Source organism: Diabrotica undecimpunctata, chromosome 4 (assembly GCF_040954645.1).
Source record: "Diabrotica undecimpunctata isolate CICGRU chromosome 4, icDiaUnde3, whole genome shotgun sequence".
In the NCBI taxonomy this organism is placed as follows: Eukaryota; Metazoa; Arthropoda; class Insecta; order Coleoptera; family Chrysomelidae; genus Diabrotica; species Diabrotica undecimpunctata.
The window spans coordinates 23,597,048-23,622,602 of NC_092806.1; the positions used below are offsets into that span (position 1 = coordinate 23,597,048).

The 25,555-nt window shown below is 33.3% G+C and overlaps 2 protein-coding genes across 3 annotated transcripts in view; both read left to right on the plus strand.

Annotated features, from left to right (window-relative positions):
• Positions 1–3,513, plus strand: part of LOC140439297 (cilia- and flagella-associated protein 43) — a 62,176-nt gene extending 58,663 nt beyond the window's left edge. Inside the window, exon 20 of the mRNA XM_072529123.1 lies at positions 3,346–3,513. Coding sequence (XP_072385224.1) covers positions 3,346–3,499 — 154 coding nt within the window. The 3' untranslated portion in view covers positions 3,500–3,513. The remainder of the gene's footprint in view (positions 1–3,345) is intronic.
• Positions 3,514–12,535: 9,022 nt separating this feature from the next.
• Oscillin (glucosamine-6-phosphate isomerase Oscillin) lies at positions 12,536–25,243 on the plus strand. Of its 2 annotated transcripts, none has more exons than XM_072529125.1 (5): positions 12,536–12,985; positions 13,988–14,272; positions 16,582–16,766; positions 21,522–21,695; positions 24,820–24,941. In XM_072529125.1, exons 1-5 carry the CDS (start codon positions 12,862–12,864, stop codon positions 24,832–24,834), a joined length of 783 nt encoding a protein of 260 aa, XP_072385226.1. In that variant the 5' UTR covers positions 12,536–12,861; the 3' UTR covers positions 24,835–24,941. The 2 variants fall into 2 exon arrangements, with proteins under 2 accessions (XP_072385226.1, XP_072385225.1); XM_072529124.1 differs by lacking the exon at positions 24,820–24,941 and adding an exon at positions 25,052–25,243 and having other exon boundaries at positions 12,538–12,985.
• Positions 25,244–25,555: the final 312 nt, after the last annotated feature.

Here is a 25,555-nt window from a genome sequence, read left to right on the forward strand (position 1 = left end):
GTTCTACAGGGTGTTTCAAAAAAAGGTAACCCCGTCTAAAGGGTAGGTAAAAAACTGGAAAATAATTTGGGTTTGTTTAGTAAAAAATTTTTGTAACGCCATCCGTTTTCAAGATACAGGGCGTTGAAGAAAAAAAAATTACGCATTTTTTTACGATTTTGCCGAAACTACTGGCAACATTGTAATGAAATTTTACACGGATCGTACTAAGTATTAGTCAATATAACTTTTTTAAGAGTATAATTATTAATCAAAATTTCAAGTAAACTTAAACATCATTCAATTTTACACGAAAAAGGTACTCTTGGTAAAACTCGATACTGTGTACCGTTTTCGGAATATTTTGATTTGAAAATTATGAAGTAATAATTTTATTGATGCTGGTAGTAATGATAAAGTTCTAATAGGTATACCTCTATTTTCTCCAAGTGTGCCATGGAAATCTGACATTTATTGATTGTTATGTCGATAAATCAACAATAATTAGAGTTTTGAAACCTTGTTATTTGTAAAATCAAATCAAAATGTACTCAAATGTTGAATACACTGACATGTTATTAGCCTTAGGCGAATGTTTACGATGTTCTAGTGCAGCTGTGACACATTATGCAGAAAAGTTTCCTAGAAGAAACTTACCAAGTAAAAAAACATTTAGAGCCGTTGAACGACGTTGTCAAGAAACTGGGAATGTGAGACCAAATAAAATAAATTCTGGTAGACCAAGAACAACAAGAACAATTAACAAAGAAAATAATATTTTAAATTTACTTGATCAAGATCCAACAGTTAGCCTAAGGAATATAGCAAGACAAACAAATACTTCTTCTTCAAGTACTTGGCGGATACTGAAAGAACAGCAATTACATCCTTATCATTACAAACAAGTCCAAGAGCTCTTGCCAGATGATCTACCGGTTAGAGTGGATTTTTGTGAAATATTGCTACAAAGGACAGCCCACAATCCAAATTTTTTAAAATGCATTCTTTTTACGGACGAGGCCACCTTTACGCGACAAGGTATGTTTAACTACCATAATGCACACTACTGGTGTGATGAGAATCCACGAGTCAAAAGGGTATCACATTACCAACACTCATTTAAAGTTAATGTTTGGGCAGCAACTTTAGTTAACAAATTAATAGGTTATCATATTCTACCTAGAAATTTAAATGGTGATATGTATCTTGATTTTTTAAACAATTCCTTATTCGAGATATTAGAAGATTTAACGCTAAACGAGCGAAGATCTTTATTTTTTATGCACGATGGAGCTCCACCACACTTTGATAGAAGGTGTAATTGGTTGAGTAATCATTTTCCGAATCGATTGATTGGTAGAGGTGCAGAAGCTCCGATTCATTGACCTCCTCGGTCATGCGATTTTAACCCTTTGGACTACGCAGTTTGGTGGTATATTAAGGAAAAACTCTATGCTACAGAGGTAAATTCACGTCAAGAATTGGAAGAAAGAATTCAACGTCAATTTAATGACATCATAGCTGATCCCCTAGCGTTTAGAAGGTTAATGGAATCTTTAGCAAAAAGAATAGACTTGTGTATTCGCGAAAACGGAGGGCATTTTGAACACTTACTGTAATTGAATTTTATTTTATGTTCTTAGTCATTAATTTAATTTTCTTCTTGTGAGTTTTGTTTAATTACTAACTATTTTATACCAGCATCAATTATTACTTCATAATTTTCAAATCAAAATATTCCGAAAACGGTACACAGTATCGAGTTTTACCAAGAGTACCTTTTTCGTGTAAAATTGAATGATGTTTAAGTTTACTTGAAATTTTGATTAATAATTATACTCTTAAAAAAGTTATATTGACTAATACTTAGTACGATCCGTGTAACTAGCGCCCTCTATGAGAATCAGATATAAAAACAAATTCATGGGATGTACCTATCAGCTTCCAAAACATATTCGTATAAAATTTCATTACAATGTTGCCAGTAGTTTCGGCAAAATCGTAAAAAATTTTTAGATGCAGAGATGCAAAGATATAAATCAAAATGTATATATCTGTTCAATTGATTTTGAAAACGCTTTTGACAATGTCCGACATAACAAAATACCAACAAAACAAAAATATTGAAACCATCTGGATTGTCCGTTTGTAGTCTAGTTTGGAGTTTTTGGTTGAAGATATTTTAGTGTCAAGAACCACATCTATTTTCTGTTTCATTCTTTCATTTGAAATTTACTTTATTCCGCTTCAGCCTTAGTCCAACTCTGTTTTATATGTTTGATAACACATGAATCTATCAAGCTTTACGACTGTTATCAGGTGTCATTAGAGGCTTGAAAATCATTGGGGTTTTTTTGTTGATTATATTTAATTGACTAATAAATTTATTCTTAAGAATTTGTAAGTTAACGATTTCACAAAATTATCAATAATTACCTTAAAGGTTTTTATGATTATAACACATATCTTTTCTACATGCAACCTGATTATTTTATGTGCACATTCAGGACAGGCTGAGGATTAAATTATGTATGTACACACAGGATGATCCATAAACGTTCATCGGCTATATAGCTTAGTTATAAAAAAATCTTATAACTAAGTCGAGCAAGACACATTCATTCAAACTATTTTTGTCTCATATGACCTTGGAACTACTTTTATGTTCTAAGCATATGACTATGACAGCTTCAAGAAGACCATCACCAAATGAATGTTCTCCCATTCAGAAAGAATATATGTCTCCACTCATTAGGTCTGAACCTAGCTCGTCACAAACAAGGTTAAATATTAATAATAATAACAATAATAACTTTAAGCCTGAGATTTGTTCAAATGAACCAACTGTTTCAACTAAAATTGTGTCTAGTAACTTGAATTGTAACAGTAACCTGAATTTAGGTATTAATAGTAAGACAGTTACAACAAGGTCTGGTAGAGCTGTTGTAAAACCAGCTTGGTATAAAGATTAGTTATAAGTTAGACATAGCTTTCATAGATGTATTCCTAGAGCATAGTCAGAATAGTTATTTTTGTTTCTCAGTTGTAGTTTTGTTAAAAAAGTGTATAAGGGGAAGATTCTCATATGGCCTTGGAACTACTTTTATGTTCTAAGCATATGACTATGACAGCTTCAAGAACAAGAAGACCATGACCAACTTCAGGTCACTTAACGAACATAGGTTAAGCACATTGTAAATTGTAATATATGTAAGATTTCAAGTAAAACTTAAAAAGAATAAAAGTATATTATTTCATAATAACAAACATAAGACAATTTTGAACTTGCAAAAATGTTTATTTATTAATAATTTTATAATTTTAATAGCATCCATTATTTTATATCTCAATATTAATTTGTTTTAGAATGGAGGGGATATATCGAAGAAGCGAATTGGTGCAAACTATCCAGAAAAATCACAACCAAATCCTTGTGCTGCAGACTGAGTTAGAGTTATTAAGGCTACGCACGTATCCCACATTTAAATATAAATTAATTAATACTGAAGAAAAAATATAGTTTATTATCAAATATCTCTTTTTGTTTCAATGTTCAGAATATTCGTGATAATATGTTTTACAAATTTTAGTGGCAATAATATGACACACATTTGAATATAGAAATTTCGAAAACATTTCTACTATTAGATCGGAAGCTTCGTATAAATATCAAACTAAACAAACTAAAAAAAGTAATACGAATTTCTTAATTTAAATCTACACAGAAGATGATAATAACCCAATTGTGATATTTCATCTTTATGTGCTGATGAGACTTAAGGAGAGCAGAATGGTGCCAGAAGACCAAGAAAATATCAGTATTTAAGATAGTAATAAAAATTAAACGGAGAAAGGACCTATTCAAGCACTCTTACCGGTGATACGAGACATTTGAAGTATCTCGGCAATATTAATTTATCCACATTTCAAACGAGGATCTTCAGGCACAGGGTGTTGATAATAGTAAGGATGCTATAGCACGAAAAGTTCAAACTATTTCTCCTTACTAGGAAAAACAAATCTTAAAAAGGATGCTAAGCGAATTGCGTCTACCTGAAATACTCCTGATGAGAAAATCACAAAAAAGGAGCAGACCTGTAACTTGCTCTTCAAAATATTGTGGTGGTATAAGTTACAAGACTTCTCTAATGGAAATCAAAATTTCAGTCAACAAAAAGATCCCATAAAAGATATGCTCTTATCGATATTATTAATTTATCGATATCGATTCAGGAACTAGTACTTTGAGCTAGTCAGTACTGGGAAAATATCCTCAGTACTGACTATCATATATATATATATATATATATATATATATATATATATATATATATATATATATATATATATATATGTATATATATATTCAAAATGACGTGTTAAGGGAAAAAAGCAGTGGAAAGTTTTTAAGGTTGAAGAATTCCCTAAATTAAAACGAGTGCTAGCGCACCTTCTAGGGAACAAAAATGTAGATATAAAAGTGACAGTAGTATTTGTGGTAAATAAAACAAATAAAATAAAGGGTAAACGTAAAGCGTAGGGCAATTTTGGTCTCCAAGCTGACCATCGATAGAGGGCTACACATGATTTTCGGGGTCGAAAAGAAGTCAGAAGAAAAATTACACTGGCTACACAAGAAACTCTATTCTCACCTCCTTGGAAAAGAAATCTGAACCGGCAGCAGACACTAACAAACTAAAACCTGACAATTAGTTCCACGTATGAGACCGAATAAGAAGCCAGATGTAAGAACCGTCACAGGGGCAATAAACCGGATATTCAAAAGGTCATGGGACCAAATTTTAGGAGAGGAAACTAATTATGGAGATACTTAAGGACAAAGTTTGGTACAAATGTCTCAACGTGTCGATGACAAATAATGTCTCCCCTGAAGTAAGAAGAAGAAGAAAGTAAGAATAAACTCATTACAATGAGGTTATCGGTCAAGGTGTAATAACAATGGTAACATTATAAAGTAAGCAGATTAAAACAGCTTTTCAATGTATTAGTTACTGGTCCAAGTCGTCGCAATATATATAAAAGATTTAAACATTATAATTGAATATATATATATATATATATATATATATATATATATATATATATATATATATATATATATTTATATATATATATATATAAGTATACTTAGCGATACTTGAATATCAGAGCAGATAGAGATAGTCCAGCCTGAGCAAGCTCTATCTATTATCTCCTGAGCTATACTAGGATCGCAAAGATCTCGGCCTGAAAGACTGATGCATAAGAGCCGAGAGCCTGGCCAGATTCAAATCCTATTCGGCTACCATATAGTCCAGCACCTGCCCTCTCATCCATTCTGGATCCATCCCTGAACCAGGTGAGCCAGCTTCAACGGATCAATGCAGTCTCTCGTACCATCCACTCATCCCGGACAGGAAAATGAGACAAGGAGAGGAAAATTAGTCAAGTACGGGAAAATGAGTCGAATTGGGGGGTCATTCTGTCTTGTACCATAGAAAGTACAAAAGAACAATTGAGAGCCTGTATCCAAAAGTCACAATGGCCCATCCATCCATTCATTCCCATCCAATATCCAGAGCAGTTAAGACGATAGGCTTCCATCATAACTTCGTGCTCTACAATAAGTTGTAGAGGAGGTAAATCCAACAGAGCCGCTGTAGGAGTGGTCTTCATGGCTCCTTAGATGACAACTCAAGCCAACTGTTGGAAATGAGCCAACTGGACCTTATATTTATAAATAAGTATATCAACATATTCATAAATAAGTTATAACCAAATAAACACCCGCTTATCAACTGAGGAGTGCCGCTATGATGTAGGGACCGCTGCTATATCATTAGGACAAGATTTGTTGATTAGACATAAAACATCCTAAATTATATTATAATGCAAGAAAACAGCTTCATAACAACAAAATATATCATAAAATCACCATAAACTAACTTACCATACGGTAAAATTTGTTCCGCGACTACAGCACACCCCATTTCTAAAGTGTAACACAATCGTGTCCATATGATGCATGGCACAGGGAGGAAAGTGTTTTATAAGTGATGCTCCAAGGAGCTGGCGAACGCTGGATGATTATATTCTTGGCACGGTATGTGCGCACTGTAGTGCCTGACAGCATTCCATCCCGACTCGTAAAAATAAAATGGAAACAAGACAATAGGGGATGATCCAGAAGAAGACTCAGAATTAATTGACTCAGTAATCTACAACCGCTCAATTTTTTAGTATATTGTGAGTTGGATGCAGTCGCTGCACAGCACTGCTATCATGTGCAATCGATGCATCAGACGCATGTGATTCGTTGCGTCGCGCGTCGGACGCATAAGGCACAGCGCGTCCATTGTTAGAACTATTTGCGCCGGATTCATACGACAATCGTATAAGAGAGATTGCACCTTAAGATTACGACCAAGATGAACGCTGGTAAAAGCTGGCAGCCAGATTCAGATCCTCTGACTCGAAGACTGCCTGACTCCGAACGACGCGGCGGGTAGGATATTTCTATTATGAACGCTGGTTTTCCGCGCCAACAGTGTAGAACGTTGACTGATCAGTGTAGCATGGAACTTACGAGCAGGCTGCAACTAATCAGAAGGGAAACACATGCAATTAATAAGTTAAGACATATTTACGTGGAGTACAAACACCTTTTTTACCGCAATTACTTCCAGACGTAAACCGATTTTCAGATATTTCAGAATGAATCCGCACACATTTTATTTTATTTTGTTAAAAATTGAACAAAGACTTACGAAGAACTGAGCTAATTACCAAAAAAAAAACTATTCTGTCAGAAAAGAGATTGGTTGTCACGTTAAGGTAAGTAAACTCTCTTTTTTGGTAGTTTTATATTTACATTATATATATTTTTAACTTATAATAATAAAAAGTGGAAAGAAATAGACTTGAATTAAAAATTGTGCTCAAAACGAATAAAAATCAACACTTATCGGCGCCCAGGTGCCTGAAACCAGAATGAAACGTTCATTCCAGCAGTAGCGCACCTAGAATTTGCCTCTGGGGGGGGGGGGTTTGGTTGGTCACCAAAATTTTTGTTATGGTGTTACCTCCATTTTGAGTCCTTAAAATGTGTAAGTAATAGTGTCGGAATAGGGTCCTGGGGGGGGGGGGGGGTTTAACCCCCAAAAACCCCCCCCCTCGGTGCGCCACTGCATTCCAGTAAACTAAACGTCTCTGCCAGACTACCAGCAGCCCACACGTTGTCAGCGCTCTGGTACATTTTGGCCAGGCCCGCATAAATACGAAGGATTATTTATTTGCATAGCGACTCAGCGAGGAGCGGCGCCTTCTGACTCCGAAAATAAGCGTTCATCTTGGACGTACCTTAGGGCAGCTTCCGCAGAACTTGTTGTTACTATGGGAGGATTCAATGTCGCCTTTCTACAAACGCCCTAGGTATAAACATGTGGTTTCCTGAGAAAAAAGACCAGTTCATGACAATCAGTTATGAGTATGTATTAATACTAAACACTGTTGAGTTAAGCCAAGGTGTAATAGAGTTATTATTATTGCACTGTTGACGCCGACTCTCAATTTTTCTGTATTCTGGGTTACTCGTACTGCACTAACGAAATTTGTATTAAATAGTTTCTCCACCATGTCTGTCCATCTAGGTGGTAATCGTCTACTTCTCTTTCAATCAATTTTTTCCTGAACCATTAACTTCTCCATATAGTCGGCATGGGTGAAACGACTAAACAAAATTAATATCCTTATAAATACGAAGCTAGAGGAACGCCTGTTATTCTCTTTAAGAACTGATGTATTTGTACAAAGTATTCAAACAATTCTCCTTCAACATCACCTCCCAAATGGATAAATTCTTCTCCATGATCTGCTGTTCTAATAGACAAACACTGTGTTGTCGGCAAAGCGTAGATTAGACACCCTAACTCCGCCTAGAACTCATCTAAAACCAGTCTCATTATATTCGTTATAAGTTAAATAACCTTGTGGATAATACGTAAGTAGTGCTCTGTCTGATATTACACCGTAATGAATACATATTTTCTAAATTTTCAAATTTCACGATTGCTTCACTCTGCTCATATAAACTCTGTATGTTTAACCTGATTCTTTCGGTGACATGCTATAAATCTGCATTTTTTGCAAATATTAATATGTTTATTTCCATATAATTATATATAGGTATCCAGGCCCTGGATTTTTTAGTTTCCTTAATTATGTTCTACTTTGTAGGAAAGAAGTAAATTTTACATAAAAACTTATTCTGTAACGAAGCAAAGCGATTAGCAGATTATAAGAAAATAACCCGTAAGTGAAAGCTGAAATGGAAAAACCTAAAGTACGTCATCGATTTGGAATGAAATCCATCTATGTAACCAATTAATACGAGGAGTATTCTGTAAATTCTTTCAAACCGCTTATTAAAATGTCCCGAGAACTCAGTTTTTAGAAGAGCCGCAAATAAAAGATCTAATTTGTTTACATTATAAACCAGTTTGTGTTATGAAATATCTTATTACATTTTGTTGTTTTTGAGAATCAGGATAATCATTTGATGCCAGAGCTGGAATTTTAGAATTTGTATCAAAATATTCCCGCATTCACCTAGAACTGACAGAAATTCAACAGAATTCATCAAAATTAATATGCTGTGACATATTTTGATCGAAAATTATTGCTACATGTCTAATTATTACAACTTATTATTCATTAAAAAAAACAGCAATCAATTTGTTTTCCTGGCTAATTGGCTAAGCCAGGAATATTTATTATGCAATAAAAAAAACTTGTTTTTACTCTTTCGTTACATATCTTTTGTTAACCCAAATAGTATACTGTTGTTTTGGTTCACGGTCATTCTTGTATGTTCGTGGCCCATTATATATAATAATGTTGATTTTCTATTTAAAAATTCCCAAAATTGGAAACTTTCTTTACTGTACATTGAAATGCAAATAAATATATAGAAATCAAGAAGAATAATTAATTAGTGAACAACGGAAGTAACGTGAGTTTGGAAAACCCACTTCAAAAAACTGACCAGCCTCTGGACTTGCGGCATATGAAGAGATGTGATGAAGAGATAGAACATAGTTTCCTCCTAACTGTTAAAATTATGAGGCAAATGCACATCAGTATAAATGTAAGCCGTAATGACCAAGATACGGAACTTCTTATTCCTCTTACCTTTCTCTACAGACCTATATGCCCCTCCTCTTTCAGTTTCTATCACTTCGCCCTTTCGTTCTAGCTTTACAATTATTACTCTGTTGTCCTTGTATGTTTTCCACCGACTTGATCATGTCCACTTGTGTGCATCTGCCATATAATAACTGTATTGCATTTTAATGTTGACTAAGTCAAACGCTTTAATTAAATCTCAAGGCACATACTTGTCGGCTTATGATATTCTAAGGATGTCTCCTTTATTTTTCTTATTATGAATAATGTATCTGTGCAAAATTGACTTTTCTCGATTGAAGTTCTGAATTTTTGCTACTCTTCTTCTTCACTTTATTTCACGTTAAGAACGGAGCGTTTGACTTATGCAGATTCAGTGTTGCCTAAACTCTTAGGCAAGCCGTATTCAGCACTGTGTAGGTGTAGCTAACTTAATTTCATTAATAAACGGATACGTATAGTTAAGAATACAGAATAATTTGTTATAAATGTAATTATTATAAGTCTGATAAAAATAGTTAAATTTTACCATTGTTTAACATTACATGTTTATTAACGCTTTAGATAAGATTTAACTAAAAGATAAAAAACAAGTGCAACTTATATTTCATTTGCATGTAAATAATAACAACTACTGTTTACATAAAAATGTTTCTTTATATATAACGTGCATTCCCCTTAAAAAGATGTTACATTATTTGAAATTTTTCGCACTATTACCTAATTTTCACTTTTGACTGGACTATCACTTACATACTTTTCAGATTTGGCACTTTGTGTCCGCCAATTTTCACACTATCACATAATTAACTCATTGCATATTAACATTATTATATTTTCTCTATTACTGTTACTATTACTATTACTGTCATCGCTATCGCTATCATCGCTATCTCTGTCAACCGTCACATTTATTACCATAGGATCAATATCGTTCATCAACCCGTCAATAACCCAAAATTTTTGCTTTTCCTTAATAGCAAGTTTACAATAGTTTTTCCAGTTGTCCATTGTTACTAGACCAAATGCATTTCTTATTAATTGTTCCATTGTGACGGACTTAAACTCTGTGTTGTGTGAGGCAATATATCTTTTGACTTGACTCCATACCTTTTTAATTGGATTCAATTCACGATGGTATAGAGGTAGTCTCAGAACGGCAAAATTTTTCTCTTTGCATATCTCGTCGATTTTATATTTTAAGTATTCCTCTTTGAATGTGTGACCGTGAACGTGACTTCCATAAGCTCTAATTTTAAATAATCTTCTTTAAAAAAGATATGTTTCTCCAGCAACCATATCTTAAATTGATTTTTATTAAATAGTTTTCTCTGGAAGATTAGGAAGCAGCTTTTTCCTTAAACCGATGATCAAATATAGGACCATCCATCTCATCATGATAGTCTGCTAAGTTTTTTAGCTAAAAACCAAAAAGCAGCATATTTTACAAAGCCCAATTCACTACCCGCATGCACTATAAAAAATCAGGGAACTTGTTGTGACGGCTGTTTTAGGCCTGTTGAAAACCCCTTAACAAACGCATCCCTGGCGGAAGTCACTAAGAGATCCTTCCATTCTTTGGAAACACTATGTCCGACATTCACCCAAGTTTTATCCAAATAAACGACGGTGTATCCTTGGGAACGATTTTTTATCTCACGCAAATATTGATGCCTTCATTTCAAAATCCATCCTGGTCGTTCCATGGCCAAAGTCCATTCCATCATGGTCGAATTTACTCCTTGTTTCCAAAAAAAAACAAAGTTTATTTAATTTAGTATTGTCTTTGTATGTCATGCTAAATCTTTGTCTATTTGAACCAGTGTAAAAACTTTGTTCAATGTCGGCGGTAAATGTTTAAAGAAAAAACTATGTACGATGACGCGGAGCCGCATATGAACTACTTTTACGTGTGCAGAAAGTAAACTTTCTACTGTTTATTCTACTTTTGGTACTTTTCTTGTTTTTTTTACTCCTTAGTAGACTTAGTCCTCCTTCCGCAGCTTCTTTGCGTATTTTAGAAATAGTAATAGAACCTATTTGCGTCACAGCACTTACTTTATCGATTAAACTTCTAACACTTTCACCACTCTTTAAATTTAGATGATAATTAAATACATTTAAAATAATTTGTTTTGCACGAACGTCTAAGCTGATCCCTTGGCTTAACTTTTGAATTTCCATTTTCGATGAACATTAAACTGTGAAGTCAGAATAACTACTAAACAACCACAAAGCCTTGTTATCATTATAGGTACGAGGTACGAAAATAATTAGTTTGTAATGACCATGATTCTAATGGCGTGTTGTATTCTCACCGAAAACAATTAATATGATGCCATTAATACAAAAACATAGACAATTGATCTGCTCTTATACCATCAAACATCAGAAGGCTATACTTCTTGTTCTTTGTAAGATTTTTAAACTATGGTATACAGCTGACCACTGGGAATTTTCCCTTTTTCTTTGAAAAAAATATATATTTCAGAATTCGCTAGGCTCCAGAGACATCAATGGTCATGTAGTTAAGTTGAATGACGATAGATTGCGTAAAATATAGATAGTAAATTTAGTACAGATGATCAAAATGGAAACCACTGAAAAGATGAGAGCGTAATGTGATATTATGTATATGTAAAACTTGAACGTCAGAACTTGGAAGCGAACAAAGCAGCACCGCTAATGTTTGAGGCGACCAATTCTCAATTTGAGCAGTAGCACAATTAAAACAAGAAAAAAAATTGAGAACTTTTCTAATGTGCACGTAAAACTTTTCTAAAATTTACAAATGTATCTGCGTTTGTGTTATTCCTTCTCAGGTCGAATTTAAATACGCTATGTCCGTAGCTTTCATGCTCAAAGATGTTGATGTAATAATTTAATAGTTGTGGATTTTCAGAACATACACATACAACTGATGCAATTCCAAATTGAAAACTGAAATTAAGTAGGTATAGGTATGGAAAGAATATGTGCAAAGTAAATTAGATTATGGATTAAATTACGATATAAAACGATAGGTATATCTGAATCAAGTGAAATTAAGCGGATTTGTAGATGCGGATGACAAGAAATTAGCCAAAAGAGTATGGTAAACTAAAACGTTAAAGGGAAAACCATGACTACGCCCTACGCCTACACCACTTCCTTATTTCTATTTATTCACATTATTCAGTAAATTGGTTTTTACCTATTAAAAATATTATTTGCGGATATGATATCAGAATTAATTTAAATAGAATTTTGGATAGATTGAATTGAAAAATACATTTCTGAATAATAAATAATTCGTTTACTATACCCCTCGTATACAAAATAAACAGGTATTCTATTATTTTGACTGTGCAGATTTCGGAAATGAGGTTATGGTCAGATGTTTTGACTTTTGTTTGTATATTGGTGTCACAAAAATATCAACAGACGGTGAACGCGCCGAACTGCATTGCCAGCATTCACCTTGTAACATTTTATTTTTAATGTCTTTACATAACTGTTTAACAATATTTATTGAAATTTTTTAAAATAGATTAAAAACATATCGTTATCTACATCCCATATCAAATAATTACCGTAAATAATCAGTAAACAGTGTTACAGTTAAGAGATTGGATTTGGGTATTTGAAAAAAGGTGTGTGCGCTAGTTCAGTTCAAATTACAGTTCTTTGTGTGAGGGTTAAATAATAAACCGTGTAAATATGAGATTAATTATTTTGGACAAAGTTGAAGAGGTTGCTGAATGGGCAGCCACATATATAATGAAAAGATTACAAGAATTTAATCCATCTCCGGAAAAATATTTTGTTCTCGGACTCCCAACAGGTAATGTTCAATACACATATTTTTATTTTATTTAATTTATTAAGACGAAAAAATTAAAAATTTACGCAATGTAAAGTATCCTTGGAAAATAATTTAAACTTTCTAGGTCTGTTAATACTTTGACTTTGGAGTTGGTTGGCTTCTTCCCTAGGACATCTTTTAAAGTGAAATCTTTGGACATCGATATCATGTCGCTTTAATTTTAATACCTTTAATATGTAATCTAAAGGTTAATACACCTTTTCAAGTGGCTAGTTTCAATTGCTAACTACTTTTTCGCTGATGATGATCTCATAAAACTTTCCTTTTGATAATTTTAATTGTTTATAAAAATAATTTTATTTTTATACCATTTTATACTAGAAGTTTTTTACTTCATTTTAAATTTTTTAAACTGTGGCATACAACCAATCACTTGGTTTTTCCTGTTGTTAGTTTGTTAATAGAGTAGAACACTTAGTGGAACTATAGTGGGACTTCGGAAAGTAGGAAGACCAAAGAAGAGGTGAATAGACGAAGTGAGAACTGATGCTAAAAAGATATTGAGGGTAGATGACTGAAGGAGAGCAGCCAAGTAAAGGATGCTTGAAAGCAGATGCTGGAGGAGGCCAGGGACCAACTTGGGATGTAGTGCCATAGGGGAGAGAGTTTGTTAATATTTTATTTCTGTTTCTTAATACTTAATCATGCATTAACATATGTGGTAATAAAAAACAAAACTATCTGTTTTATGAAATTTCCTTAGCTAAACTATGTCTATATAAGTATCCTATTTTCACCTAAGTCAACTCAAGAAACCAATATGAAAAGAATAGGCATTACACATCATATGAAAAATGAAAAATTAGAATAATTGACAAGTCCAAGAACAGATTGGGATAGGTAACATAGATATTTATAGTTATTTAAAAGTAAATACTAGGACAACTATTACTATGAACAAAAAATGCATTTTAAAATATAATTTAGGGCAGTTTATTTTTTTTTTCTTTTATTTTGTAGGAAGCACCCCACTAGGAATGTACAAAAAGCTGATTGAATTTCAGAAGCAAGGGAAAGTGTCATTCAAATATGTAAAAACCTTTAATATGGATGAATATGTTAATTTACCAAAAGAACACACTGAAAGCTATCATTATTACATGTGGAATAATTTTTTTAAACATATAGATATAGAACCTAATAATGTTCATTTATTGGATGGCAATGCTGCAGACCTTGCTGGGGAATGTCAAAAATTCGAAAAGGAAATACGTGAAGCAGGAGGAATAGAATTATTTGTTGGAGGTTTGATATTTTTATTTATAAAAAATTACAAGGTGAGAATTGGTATCTTAAACACTTGATTCTTCTCAAATTTTCAATTTTATTTGATTTCATTTTAATAAATGCCTATTCAAGATATGATTCCCTAATGTTAGAGCGATATAATTTGCTTTTGTATATTTTGAGAGTGTGATTTCCAAAATATTTGCAATATGTACATAAGTCTTTGAATATATTGAAGTTTTAATAAAAGCCATCTGACAAAAAGTTCAACCACCTTAGCAAGAAAAACAAAAAAGGAAGTCCTTTAACCATGTGTTGCCTACATAAAATAATAATATATGAAAAGGGAATATTTAATCTTGGTTCATCAAAGATGTTTAAAAAATGACTATCAACTAATAAAAAAATCAATTGATACCATATTTGCTAGGTTTTTTTGCTATATATTAACGTAAGCTATCTGGCATAGTTGATATCCAGCTGGCATCTGGCTATACATAGGCAGTCTGTCTCAGAATGTCTTCAGTGTTTCATTTGATGTGCAGTTTTCATCTGGTATCTAACAGCATTGACAATTATCCTGAAACATGTAAAATATTTATCTTGTTGGTGCCAATTTTTCTAAATTTCTCTTTCTGTTCTGTTTATAATGACATCATACCTAAAATTTTGAAGTAGCTGGTAAAAGAGATTCTTTAATATAAATAATCTAAAAAGCTCTGGCCCAGTTCCATCTGTGGCTCATACAGCAGACAAGATAGTATGGATATGACTTTGGAACTCCTGCCATATAATACAATCGGTTTTAAAAATCGTGTTTAAAAATCATTATTATCGTCATCTTTGGCTTGATATTCTTTTCGGTTTCTGGTGATTTGTTACCATCTTCTGATTTTTAATACCACTTAATCTCAACTTCATCCAATCACCTAATTCGCAGTCTAAGTTTTTAATAATAAGTTGTCAATATATTATGGTACAGAGCACAATGATTGATCATTTGATCATTGATCATTAAGATTCATGTATCATATACAACTTTTAACCTTGTTTGCATAAAATGTAGCTCCTAGAAGTGTAGTATTATATTATGTCGCTTTATGACTATTTGCTATTTTACAATGAATTTTCCAAAAGTCTTCCACTAGCGTGTAATATTTACTATATATTTTGGTATCATTACCAAACAATTTTCAGTTATTACTCAGCGGTGAGCCTCGTGGTCGCTTTTTGACATTGGACAGGTCAAACAGAAACAAGTAGATACAAAGTGTAGTTACTATGAAACAAATTCTTCTAAAGAACTTGTGCAACACATCATTTTCTTCATTCCAGAGTTTAAGTTTGTGTTGCATTTCATCTTTTTTGTTGATATTTTCATATTGTAATCCTTACACACTAGATATAGTGAGTAGATGGGCCCTGTAGCTCACGTGTGTATGTATTTATGTTTATGTGTGTACTTTAATTATTGGATATCTTCTTTTTTCCTTGGATTTTATTTCAAATAGTGTGCCCATCGAACCGGTCAAACGTTTTTTCAAAATCTATAAATACAATATGTGTGTTTCTAAGTTAAATTGCCTTCTGTTACTTCATCACTGATTGTCAGAAGGGCAGGAGAATGATCTGAATTCATATTCCATGCTTCTTATATTTTCAAATAATTAGAGTTTATATTCCTAACCACAAAAAAGTCAATAAAACCGGGTATCTTGTTCACGTACGTCGACCTATATGCTGCGCATATCTGTATAAGGTACATAAGAGCTACATTTATATAATTACTTACAAGTTTATGATTGCTCCCCCTATCTAACTCCACTAACATTTTTTTCTTTGGGGATGGTTGAAGTAAAACATATACAAGACATTTTCCAACATTTGATAACATTATTTTTCTGCTTATTTTTTATCTTCTTATTTTTTTTCGGAAGCCGTTTGTTATAGCCGGTCTTACGTCCTTACCACTTGGTTTATTACGTGGTTTTATACGTGCCCTCCGAAGCACTATGATGGCTGATTTAAATTAGAAATTGAAAAACTTTGCCAAGATCCAATCCGAGTCGTCCAGCTTAGTAAGCCAGTACCTAGCCACTGAGCTCCCACTATTTTTTTGTTTAAAATTTTAAACGAAATATTTGGCAAGAGGATTTGTTTACGCAGAGAATAATTGACAGGTGGTTGATTTTTACCTAGTAATTGTCCCCTGAAAACCAAATATGACGAGTTTCTCGGTTTTTTGCAATTGAATAAATTGTATTGAATTGAATGAAATGTACTGTCTGTATATGAAATGTAACATATTTCAATTTTTTTCTTCTCAGGAATAGGACCTGATGGCCACATAGCATTTAACGAACCAGGTTCGTCGTTAGTTTCTCGGACGAGAGTAAAAACCTTGGCTCAAGATACATTAGTTGCTAATGCTCGATTCTTTGATAACGATATAGAGAAGGTACCAAAGCAGGCACTTACCGTTGGAGTAGGAACTGTTATGGATGCTAAAGAGGTAAGCAATTATGTTTTATGTTTGTCATTAAAAATAATCGACGACTTTCAACATAGACTAATTAAAAATAACTTTTGGGCACTTAGAAAGAAGATAATACACCCGTATATATATATATATATATATATATATATATATATATATATATATATATATATATATATATATATATATATATATATATATATATATATATATATATATATATGTATATATATCGGCATAACTCGCAACAAAGGAAAAAAATATAAAAGATGTGTATAAGATAGAGGAGAAGGTACAAATATGGGCTACCATTTTGTTTATTGCTGATATCTTTTCTGCCTAGTAAGATATTTTTGTCGGAAAGAAAAGAAGGTGATATAAATATGGGCTACTAGTAAAAATATTTTTATTTTTATTTTATAATTTTTTATGTACAATATTCACACACATATTCGTCTCTTTCTGCACCAGAACAATCTATATATGCCCACAAGTTGCACATAAGGCACTGAATCCATTTTTCACCTCGATAATCCTCACAAAATTTTTCTTCACAGAAAATACAATTTACATCCGTATTTTCCGGATCCGTTACACCAGGAATCTCTTCCAAATCCATATCTTCATCAGCTGGTTGAAATTCCTGCTCACTATCGTTGTCAGAAGAACTTTCGATTTCCTTTTTATGCTGCCTCTCTGACTTGTTTTTAATTTTTTTCTTAGTCACCTCCTTTGTGGACTAAGCCGTAATGTGTCGTTTTACTGCTTGTATATTTAATTTCTTTTTGCTGTTTTGCTGGTCTAATGCTTCCTTGTAAGGTGAAGAAGTTATTACCGTTGATTTCGATGATTTTCTACCACGATTTGTAGATTTTTTCCTGATCGACGGCACTGGCGATATTTCAAATGGACTTACAAACTTCTGCAAACCAGAAGGACCTGGTTCACTAATGTTGCTGGCTTCTGGTATTTTTGGTAGGATATCAGATTCAATAGCTTGCGGACTGACAAACTTCTGCAAACCCGAAGGATCTGGTTCACTGATGTTGCTGGCTTCTGGTGTTTTTGGTAGGATAGCAGGTTCAATAACTTGCGGTTGTACATGGCTGTGGTTGTTACTCTCAATTTCTGCTGCAATAAAATCTGCATTTGAGAACACAGTCTTAATCAATGGATAAATTCCAGTGGCGCGGAATCCATTTACAGCAATTTCTCCAGTTTGGCTTTTAAGGTATGCTTTGCCAAAAAGTTCTCCAATATCGTACTGAGAGAGGGCGCGGTTATTATGACGTAACCATTGCCTGATTTCTTCGCTATAGTATGCCTTGGTTCCCATGAAAATTTTGTCTAGCGGTTGCAGTTTGTGGGTTGAATGTGGAGGTAATGAAATTATAACTATGTTATTCTCCCTTGCCAGATTGATCACATCTAAATTGCGAGTATGGCTGTAGTGTCCATCCAATATAAGAAGTACAGGAAACTCTTTAGAGGGCTTAACGGTAGCTATGAAGTGTTTAAACCACTGTGTAAGTAATTTAGACTGCACTCAACCACTATTCTTTCTTGGGAAGATTAACATGGGTGGAATAAAATTCCCTCCAGCACTCATACATGCAATTAAAGTGATCAATGATCCTCTCTCAACCGAAGTCAGCGATGCGATTTATTTTTTTCCTTTGTGCCCCACTATTGCTGCAATTTTATTTTGCAGAATGGTTAGGCCTGATCATCTACGTTGTAAACCTAATTACTGGAAAAATTGTAGTTATCATATGCTTTTTCCAGATGATCAAAAAATATTTGAACATTCTCTTTGTTAAAGCTAGCTGCCCGTCCAAAAGACATTCCAGTTAAAGCCAATGTATTTTTATGACGCGCCAAGAACAAATCTAGCCAACCTCTACCAGCTTTTTTTAACTGCATAAAGGGATGATTTAATCCATTTGATTCAGCCAGATTAAATGCCTTTCGTTTGATATCAGTCCACGTTAAACCATAAAATTTCGCTTCCATTTGAAGGATATAGCCCACCAAACATTTTTCTAAATCTGGGCCAAGAATAGTTCCTCTTCCCAGTTTCTTAAGTACTGCTTCATCTGGACTCAGTTCAGTCATTTTTGCTAACCGTTGTACTGTCGATCTCGGGACATAAGTTTTACTTGCTTTTAATGTACCCATCGTTTTATCTCTCACAGCTTGAATAGCAGATTTCATGCTATCTGGATCCCAGGACTTTCGTTGTTTTGGACTTACAATACTTTTTCTAGGCATTCTGAAAATAAAAAAACTCTGTAGACTAAACTGATACAGATATGGGCTAGCTCATATTTGTAGCACCACACAAATATGGGCTAGCTCATATTTGTAGCACCACGCTAGCCCATATTGCAAGCCCATATTAGTAGCATAGCCATATTTGTACCTTCTTACTTACTCAAATAGTAGACTTACTAAGAGTGGTATTTTCTTTTTATTAACTTCCTCTTTTAATATGGGTAACCAGATTCTGCCGAGGAATTTGCGACACAATTGGTCTCATTTAGCATAATTAGAGCCGCTTGTGTTTTTACCATCCGTTTCTTTTAGGGCTATACTTGAATCGTTCCATTGAACCCTATGTTCATTTTCCCACGCTTGTTTGCATATTTGAGATCTATCAAATTCTCTTTTTTAATAGAAGATTGATGTTCAATTATTCTTAAGGCCAACATTTAATGGCCTTGATGTTTCACCTAAATAAAACTGATCGCATTCACAAGGTATTTTATAAATACAGTTCTTTGTTCTTTCTTGTTCATTGTTAGGTTTAGTTTTAGATAAAATAGATCTCAATGTGTTTGTTGTTTAGAATGTTGTTGAAATGTTGAATTTATCTCCTATCCTTTTAAGTTTTTCTGATAATCCTTTTATGTATGGTATTCTTATTTTCCTCGTATTAATAATAATAATAAATAATACAATAAAAGGATACATAAAATACATATAAGGATACATGTGTCGTCTCTTCACATTTTTCAGTATAAATACTAACGAGGAGGTATAATATAATTTTTATATCCCTCTCTTTTCTCGCCAAGAGGTTGATATACGTCTCAAAACTTACAAAATTGTCAACAAATTATAGGTATTTCAAAGATCAATAAACTGCTTATCAATGACTGATTAAATTGTGAGTATATTTATTTTATTATTATTAAATATAACAGGTCTAGATTTTTGTTCTTTTGTACATAAACAATATTTTTATCTCGATTATTTAATTAAAATAGATGGTATTGAAGATGGTATCATCCAATATATTTTAAATGAAGTACATAGGTGTAATCTACTACTGTCCAAGGGTCACAAATTTGGTGCTTTAAACCACATAATCTTTTTAGGTATTGTTACCAATACAAAGGATTTTAAATAATTTTATAAAGCAACATACCGGAAAGAGGAAGCAGATATGACACATTATCGTCGAATTCTATGTTTAATATCATTCAGAATTAAAAAAAAATACATCAACTTATCGAGAAATTGATAAGGTACTGATAAAAATCCTGAACTAACAAATTTTCATGCATTTTTTTTAACATTGAGTAGAAGAAAGTGTGGAAAAAGCATTGATGCATAAAACCGAAAGTAATAATAGTTAAGATTAGTCAGTTACTTGTTCTGTCATTGTTTTGATTCCTTTGGTCATATATATATATATGTATATATATATATATATATATATATATATATATATATATATATATATATATATATATATTAAACAAGAAGTTCATGCAGAATCTTTATTATAGCAATCAAGAAGCTACAAGTTACAAGTTACATGACCCTGGCCGGAATGGCGGTACCGGAAAGGGCCATGGGAAATAATAGCACAGGATCGGAATCAATGGAAGGCAATAGTAAACGCGGCAAAAACTCACGAAGAGTTGTAAAAGCCAATGATGATGATGATGATGATGTTGACATAAGTGAATGCATAGCCAGGGCACAGAATAATAAACAATCAGAATGCCCACTCTGCTTGAAAAAAAGAAGTACGCGCATCTCGTTCGCGCAGACGGAATCAGCGTCATCAACGAAGACAAAACCAAAAGTACATGTTGGTTACTATTAGGATTCTATAGCAAATGAGGAACTGGAGATAGTCTTTGAAAGTCCTGTCTTTAAACGTGTTGAGAGCTTCACATACCTTGTAGAAGAGAAGAAGTTAAAAGACAAATAAACCTGACAAATACGGCATACTATGATCTCCAAAAACAATTCCTCTCAAGAAATATCCAAAGAAAAACTAAAATTATTATAAACAAAACACTGCTGAGGCCGGTCCTCACATATGAGGCGGAAACATGGACTTTAACGCAGAAGGATGAAAGACAAATTTTTATAATAATAATGAAGCGTAAGATCGAAGAAAGAAGAGTTCCGGGATGAAGACAATGTGCATGGCTCAAAAATGTCTGAACTGGTTTAAATTCACAATCTTTTTTTAAGGATCTCTCAAAATCCACAACGATTTGCCGAAATTGTAGCCAACCTTCTATAAAGGATTCAGAAGACCACAAGAAGAAGCTCAACCACCGCGGAAGTCTAAATTTTTAGATTTAAAGTTTCATACATAATCATACCCGTAACTATGTTCTCATATTAAATACGTCTGTGTAATAATTTACACAGTCCCTACTGTATATTATTTTTGTTGTTTATTTAATTTATTGTTTGATGTTTGTCTTAAAGCTAAAACTGTACACTTTCTCGTTCTGTTTGTAGGTAATGATCCTTATTACAGGTTCCCAAAAGGCATTCGCCTTATACAAAGCCATAGAAGAAGGCATTAACCATATGTGGACGGTATCAGCATTCCAACAACATCCCAACACTTTAATGATATGTGACGAAAACGCTACATTAGAGTTGAGAGTTAAGACTGTAAAATATTTTAAGGTAAGCCAGATAAATATTAAAAAATCATTTTTATTCTATTTTTTATATTATTTCATTATTACTTAATCCAGTCTTTATCGGTTTCCGATTCCTTGTATTTTTCTTGTCCTATAAAGGTACGCGCACACTTGTCTGAGCCGGCTAGCAACGGAACGCACTGCTTCAGCCTGAAATTAAATGCTGTAACTCGCATTTACCGGCAAAAGACGTTAGCTCTTCCTCTTCTTTCTTCCTTCTTGTATGTAGGCTTTAAAGCCTGTTTCTTCTTCAATATTTTTTTTATTAACTCCATTGAGTACAACAATCTGCCCTTTGGGCATTAAGCATTTGGTATGGTAAAAAAAATGCAGACATGTAGAGAGTTACTCCAGTGAGTAACCTCTTTACAATTATTCTAAAATTAAAATTTTATTAGTTGAATACACATATTATGTTCAGTTGGACAAGTCGGACGGCAATTGCCGTTTTAGTCTACGCATTTCAAAGACATTCCGCACATTTATTTGTCGAGCAAACGCGTTAGGATGCACTAGCACTCGTTCACAGTATTTAGCACTGAAACGTTGTATGCCTTCTTTCACGGATTCTAGGGGGATGTCGTGTTGAATCACCTCGTTGGATACATAGTATGGCGCATTGACTATGGCACGCAGCGTCATATATTTGGTTTTTTCTGCTGATATTATCATATTCTTTTTCTTGGCTGTTGTATTGAAGATATGTGTTAATCTTTGGAGTTCGTCTTCTGTCTCGGCGATTAATGCGACGTCGTCTGCATAACATAATATTTGAATTTCTTTGTGTAACCATGAGCTTTACGTACTGCTTGTATTATTTCATCCATTATTATATTAAAGAGAAGTGGGCTTAACGAGTCACCCTGTCTGACTCCGCTTTGTACTGGTATACACTGTGTTAGTTTTCCATTTATCTTTGCCCGTATTCGATTATGTAAGTAGATGTTTTCGATGGTTTATATAATATTGATTGGTATGTTTCTTTTATACAGTAGATGTAAGACGTCTTCGACTTGGATTCGATCGAAAGCCTTTGCCAGGTCTATAAAACATAGATATGCTGGTTTATTGTACTCGATGGCCTTTTCTGTGATTTGTCTTAGTACAAATACGGCGTCTACGCAGGATCTTCCGGATCTGAATACTTGTTGTTCATCTGATAAAGTTGTTAGTTTACTGATTTTGTTGGTTAGGACTTTTGTGGTAAGCTTAAGTGCGGTGTTCAGTAGATTTATACCTCTATAATTGTTGGGATCTTCCTTATCTCCTTTGTTGAACATTGGTATCATTATGCTGTTTCTTCATGCGTCTGGTATCTTGTAGTACAATATTAGTTTTTGTATAAGTGTTGTCATCTCTAGGGTTATACTTTCTCCTCCGTGTTTTAGAAGCTCGTTGGTTATTCCGTCTGGTCCTGGTGACCTTCTATTTTTAAGTGAGTTTATGACTATCTCTACTTCCTGAAAACTGATTTCTATTTCATGTCTTAGTTCAGGTACGTTATTGTGTTGATTATTCTTTTTCTTAACCGTTCCGCCAGGTATCTTTCCCATTCGTTTGCTGGTATGTTATTGTATTCCTTCAATTCTGCCATTTCTTTCCGTTGGTTTCTTATGAATTTCCATATTTGTTTTTGTGTATCGTATAAGTCGCTTTCCATCCTTTTTGTAAACTGTTCCCAGTGTTCACTTTTTGTTTTTCTTACCAACTGCTTTGTTTCATTTCGTATTCTTCTATAGGTGTCTCGGGATTCTGGAGTATTTGATGTTTTGTACTTCGTATAGGCCTCTCGTTTCTTTTTACATTTCTCTTTTATTTCTTTTCTGAACCATGGTGTATTGTTATGTTTCTTTTGCTCAATATGACTTTGCGTTTTCCTAGAGCTTCTGTTGCTGCTTCTTCAATGTTGTTTTTAATTTTCTCCCAGCTCGCGTTTATGTCTTCGATGTCGTCTATTTTTTTCAGCTGTATCTTCTGTGCTAGCCTCCTTTGGTACATTTCTCTTGTAGAGTCGTTCCACAGTGATTCTACATTGAATTTTTCCTCGGTGATTTCCTGTAGAAAATATTTTGGTTCTTCTTATTCTTATTTTTGTTAGTACTAGTTTGTGTTCACCCCCTGTGTCTTCTCAGTTTAAAGTTCGGATATCTAGAATCTGAGTTGGGTGGATTTTTCTATTAGTGCCTATAAAATCAATCATAGATTTGTACCCCCTGGGGTTTTCAAATGTATATTTATACTGGAGCTTATGGTCGAAAAATGTATTATTGATGCTTCGTTCGTTAAAAACACAAAAGATTAGCCATGAGTTCTCCATTTGTGTTGACATAGTTTTCATTAAATCTTTGTTTTATTCCTGGAACTATTTCATTCCTAATTCGTGCATGAAAGCCACCCATAAGAATTAAGGGTTCTTCATGAGGTACTTCATCCAGGATGGTTTGCAATTGTTCGTAGAATGCCTCTCCTTCCTCCTGAGGTTTGCAGTCCTCGAGGCTATAGATAGATATGACATTTAATTTTTAGTAGTCCATTGTGATGTTCATATGTATTATTCTTTCGGAGATATAACGGCAGTTATTTATGTTGTCTTTAATTTTTTTATGGACAAGTATCCCTACACCTGATCGTGCTATGATTCACTCCTATATGCTAGAAAATATTGGTTATAGTCTCTTTCGCCTTTACCGTTCCTCTTGGTTTCTTGGACGTTGGCTCAATCAGTGGATTTACATATTTCATGGAAGATGGATCCAAAAATTATTATTGTTTGTTTGTAGAGTAGATGGTAAAATGTTTCTTTGGTTGGATGTGCCCTATCAACAGCCCAAACCCCACACTTAATTTTCCTTTCTCTCTGTAATAAATTCATAGTAGCATAGACAAAATGGTAAATGACGAAAAAGAAGGGAATTCTCGGAGTTCTGGTAAATTTGTAATCTTGCAAATAAGTTTGTAGCTAATTCTATGAACTTACTGGACAAACTTCTATGTAATTTCATACCTGGTCTTTGATCTACTATATTTAAATTGATTTATAGCTTTCCATTTGTTTATTTCGTTATATGAAAAATAATTTAACTCACTGACTTATAATGTTACGATAGTGTCACTGCAAGTAAAGAAAAAGATGGAATTAGCGTTAGAGTCGATTTTATGGCATTGGTAGTGAATTTCAGTAAATCTACTGAGGGATAAAAATTTGACGACTCTAAGGTAATAATATTTTTAGAGATATTCCTCTGATGATTTAGAGTTGTAAACATTTGTTTTGTTTTTTTTTTATTATTACTTTTTCAGTGAAAACGCGATTGTTTTTCACCTTACTTATATTTTTAGGCACTAAGTGACTATCATACCAACCAACTGTTGCAGCATGACAATATTGAACAGTTTAGGATTTTTCACTGAGCAGTATTTGTATGATTATTTATGTAAGAATTTAAAAATGCGATGTACTGTATTAATGGCAATAGCAAAATAAAATGGTGTATTGTTTGATATGGGATAAATATATAAAATATAAAGATATTGTTGTTTTATTTATTTTTTAAAATAATACTTCTGCAGAATGTGATGTCCCCGATTAAGCTACATTTCGAGACACTATGGATAAGTATGATGGGAAACATTATGTTGAAGATACTGACATTTTTGTAGTCATCTACATACTTACAAAAATATGGTATTTTAACAATAATGAGTAAAGTAAAAAAACCTTTTGTAATAGAGCTACAAAGAAAGAAACCGGACGTCTAATCTACGACGAACTCGCAAACGAAATAAGGATAATGATTTAAAAATTTGCACGTGGAACGTAAGAAGCCTTTATCAGCCTCAATC

Bases quoted from the DNA above. Each gene is read 5' to 3' on its own strand.
- Oscillin (XM_072529124.1), top strand. From the start codon at position 12,862: ATGAGATTAATTATTTTGGACAAAGTTGAAGAGGTTGCTGAATGGGCA. The intron at 14,273-16,581 runs GTTTGATATTTT...TTTTCTTCTCAG, and splicing joins AATAGAATTATTTGTTGGAG to GAATAGGACCTGATGGCCAC. The intron at 16,767-21,521 runs GTAAGCAATTAT...TTCTGTTTGTAG, and splicing joins CTGTTATGGATGCTAAAGAG to GTAATGATCCTTATTACAGG.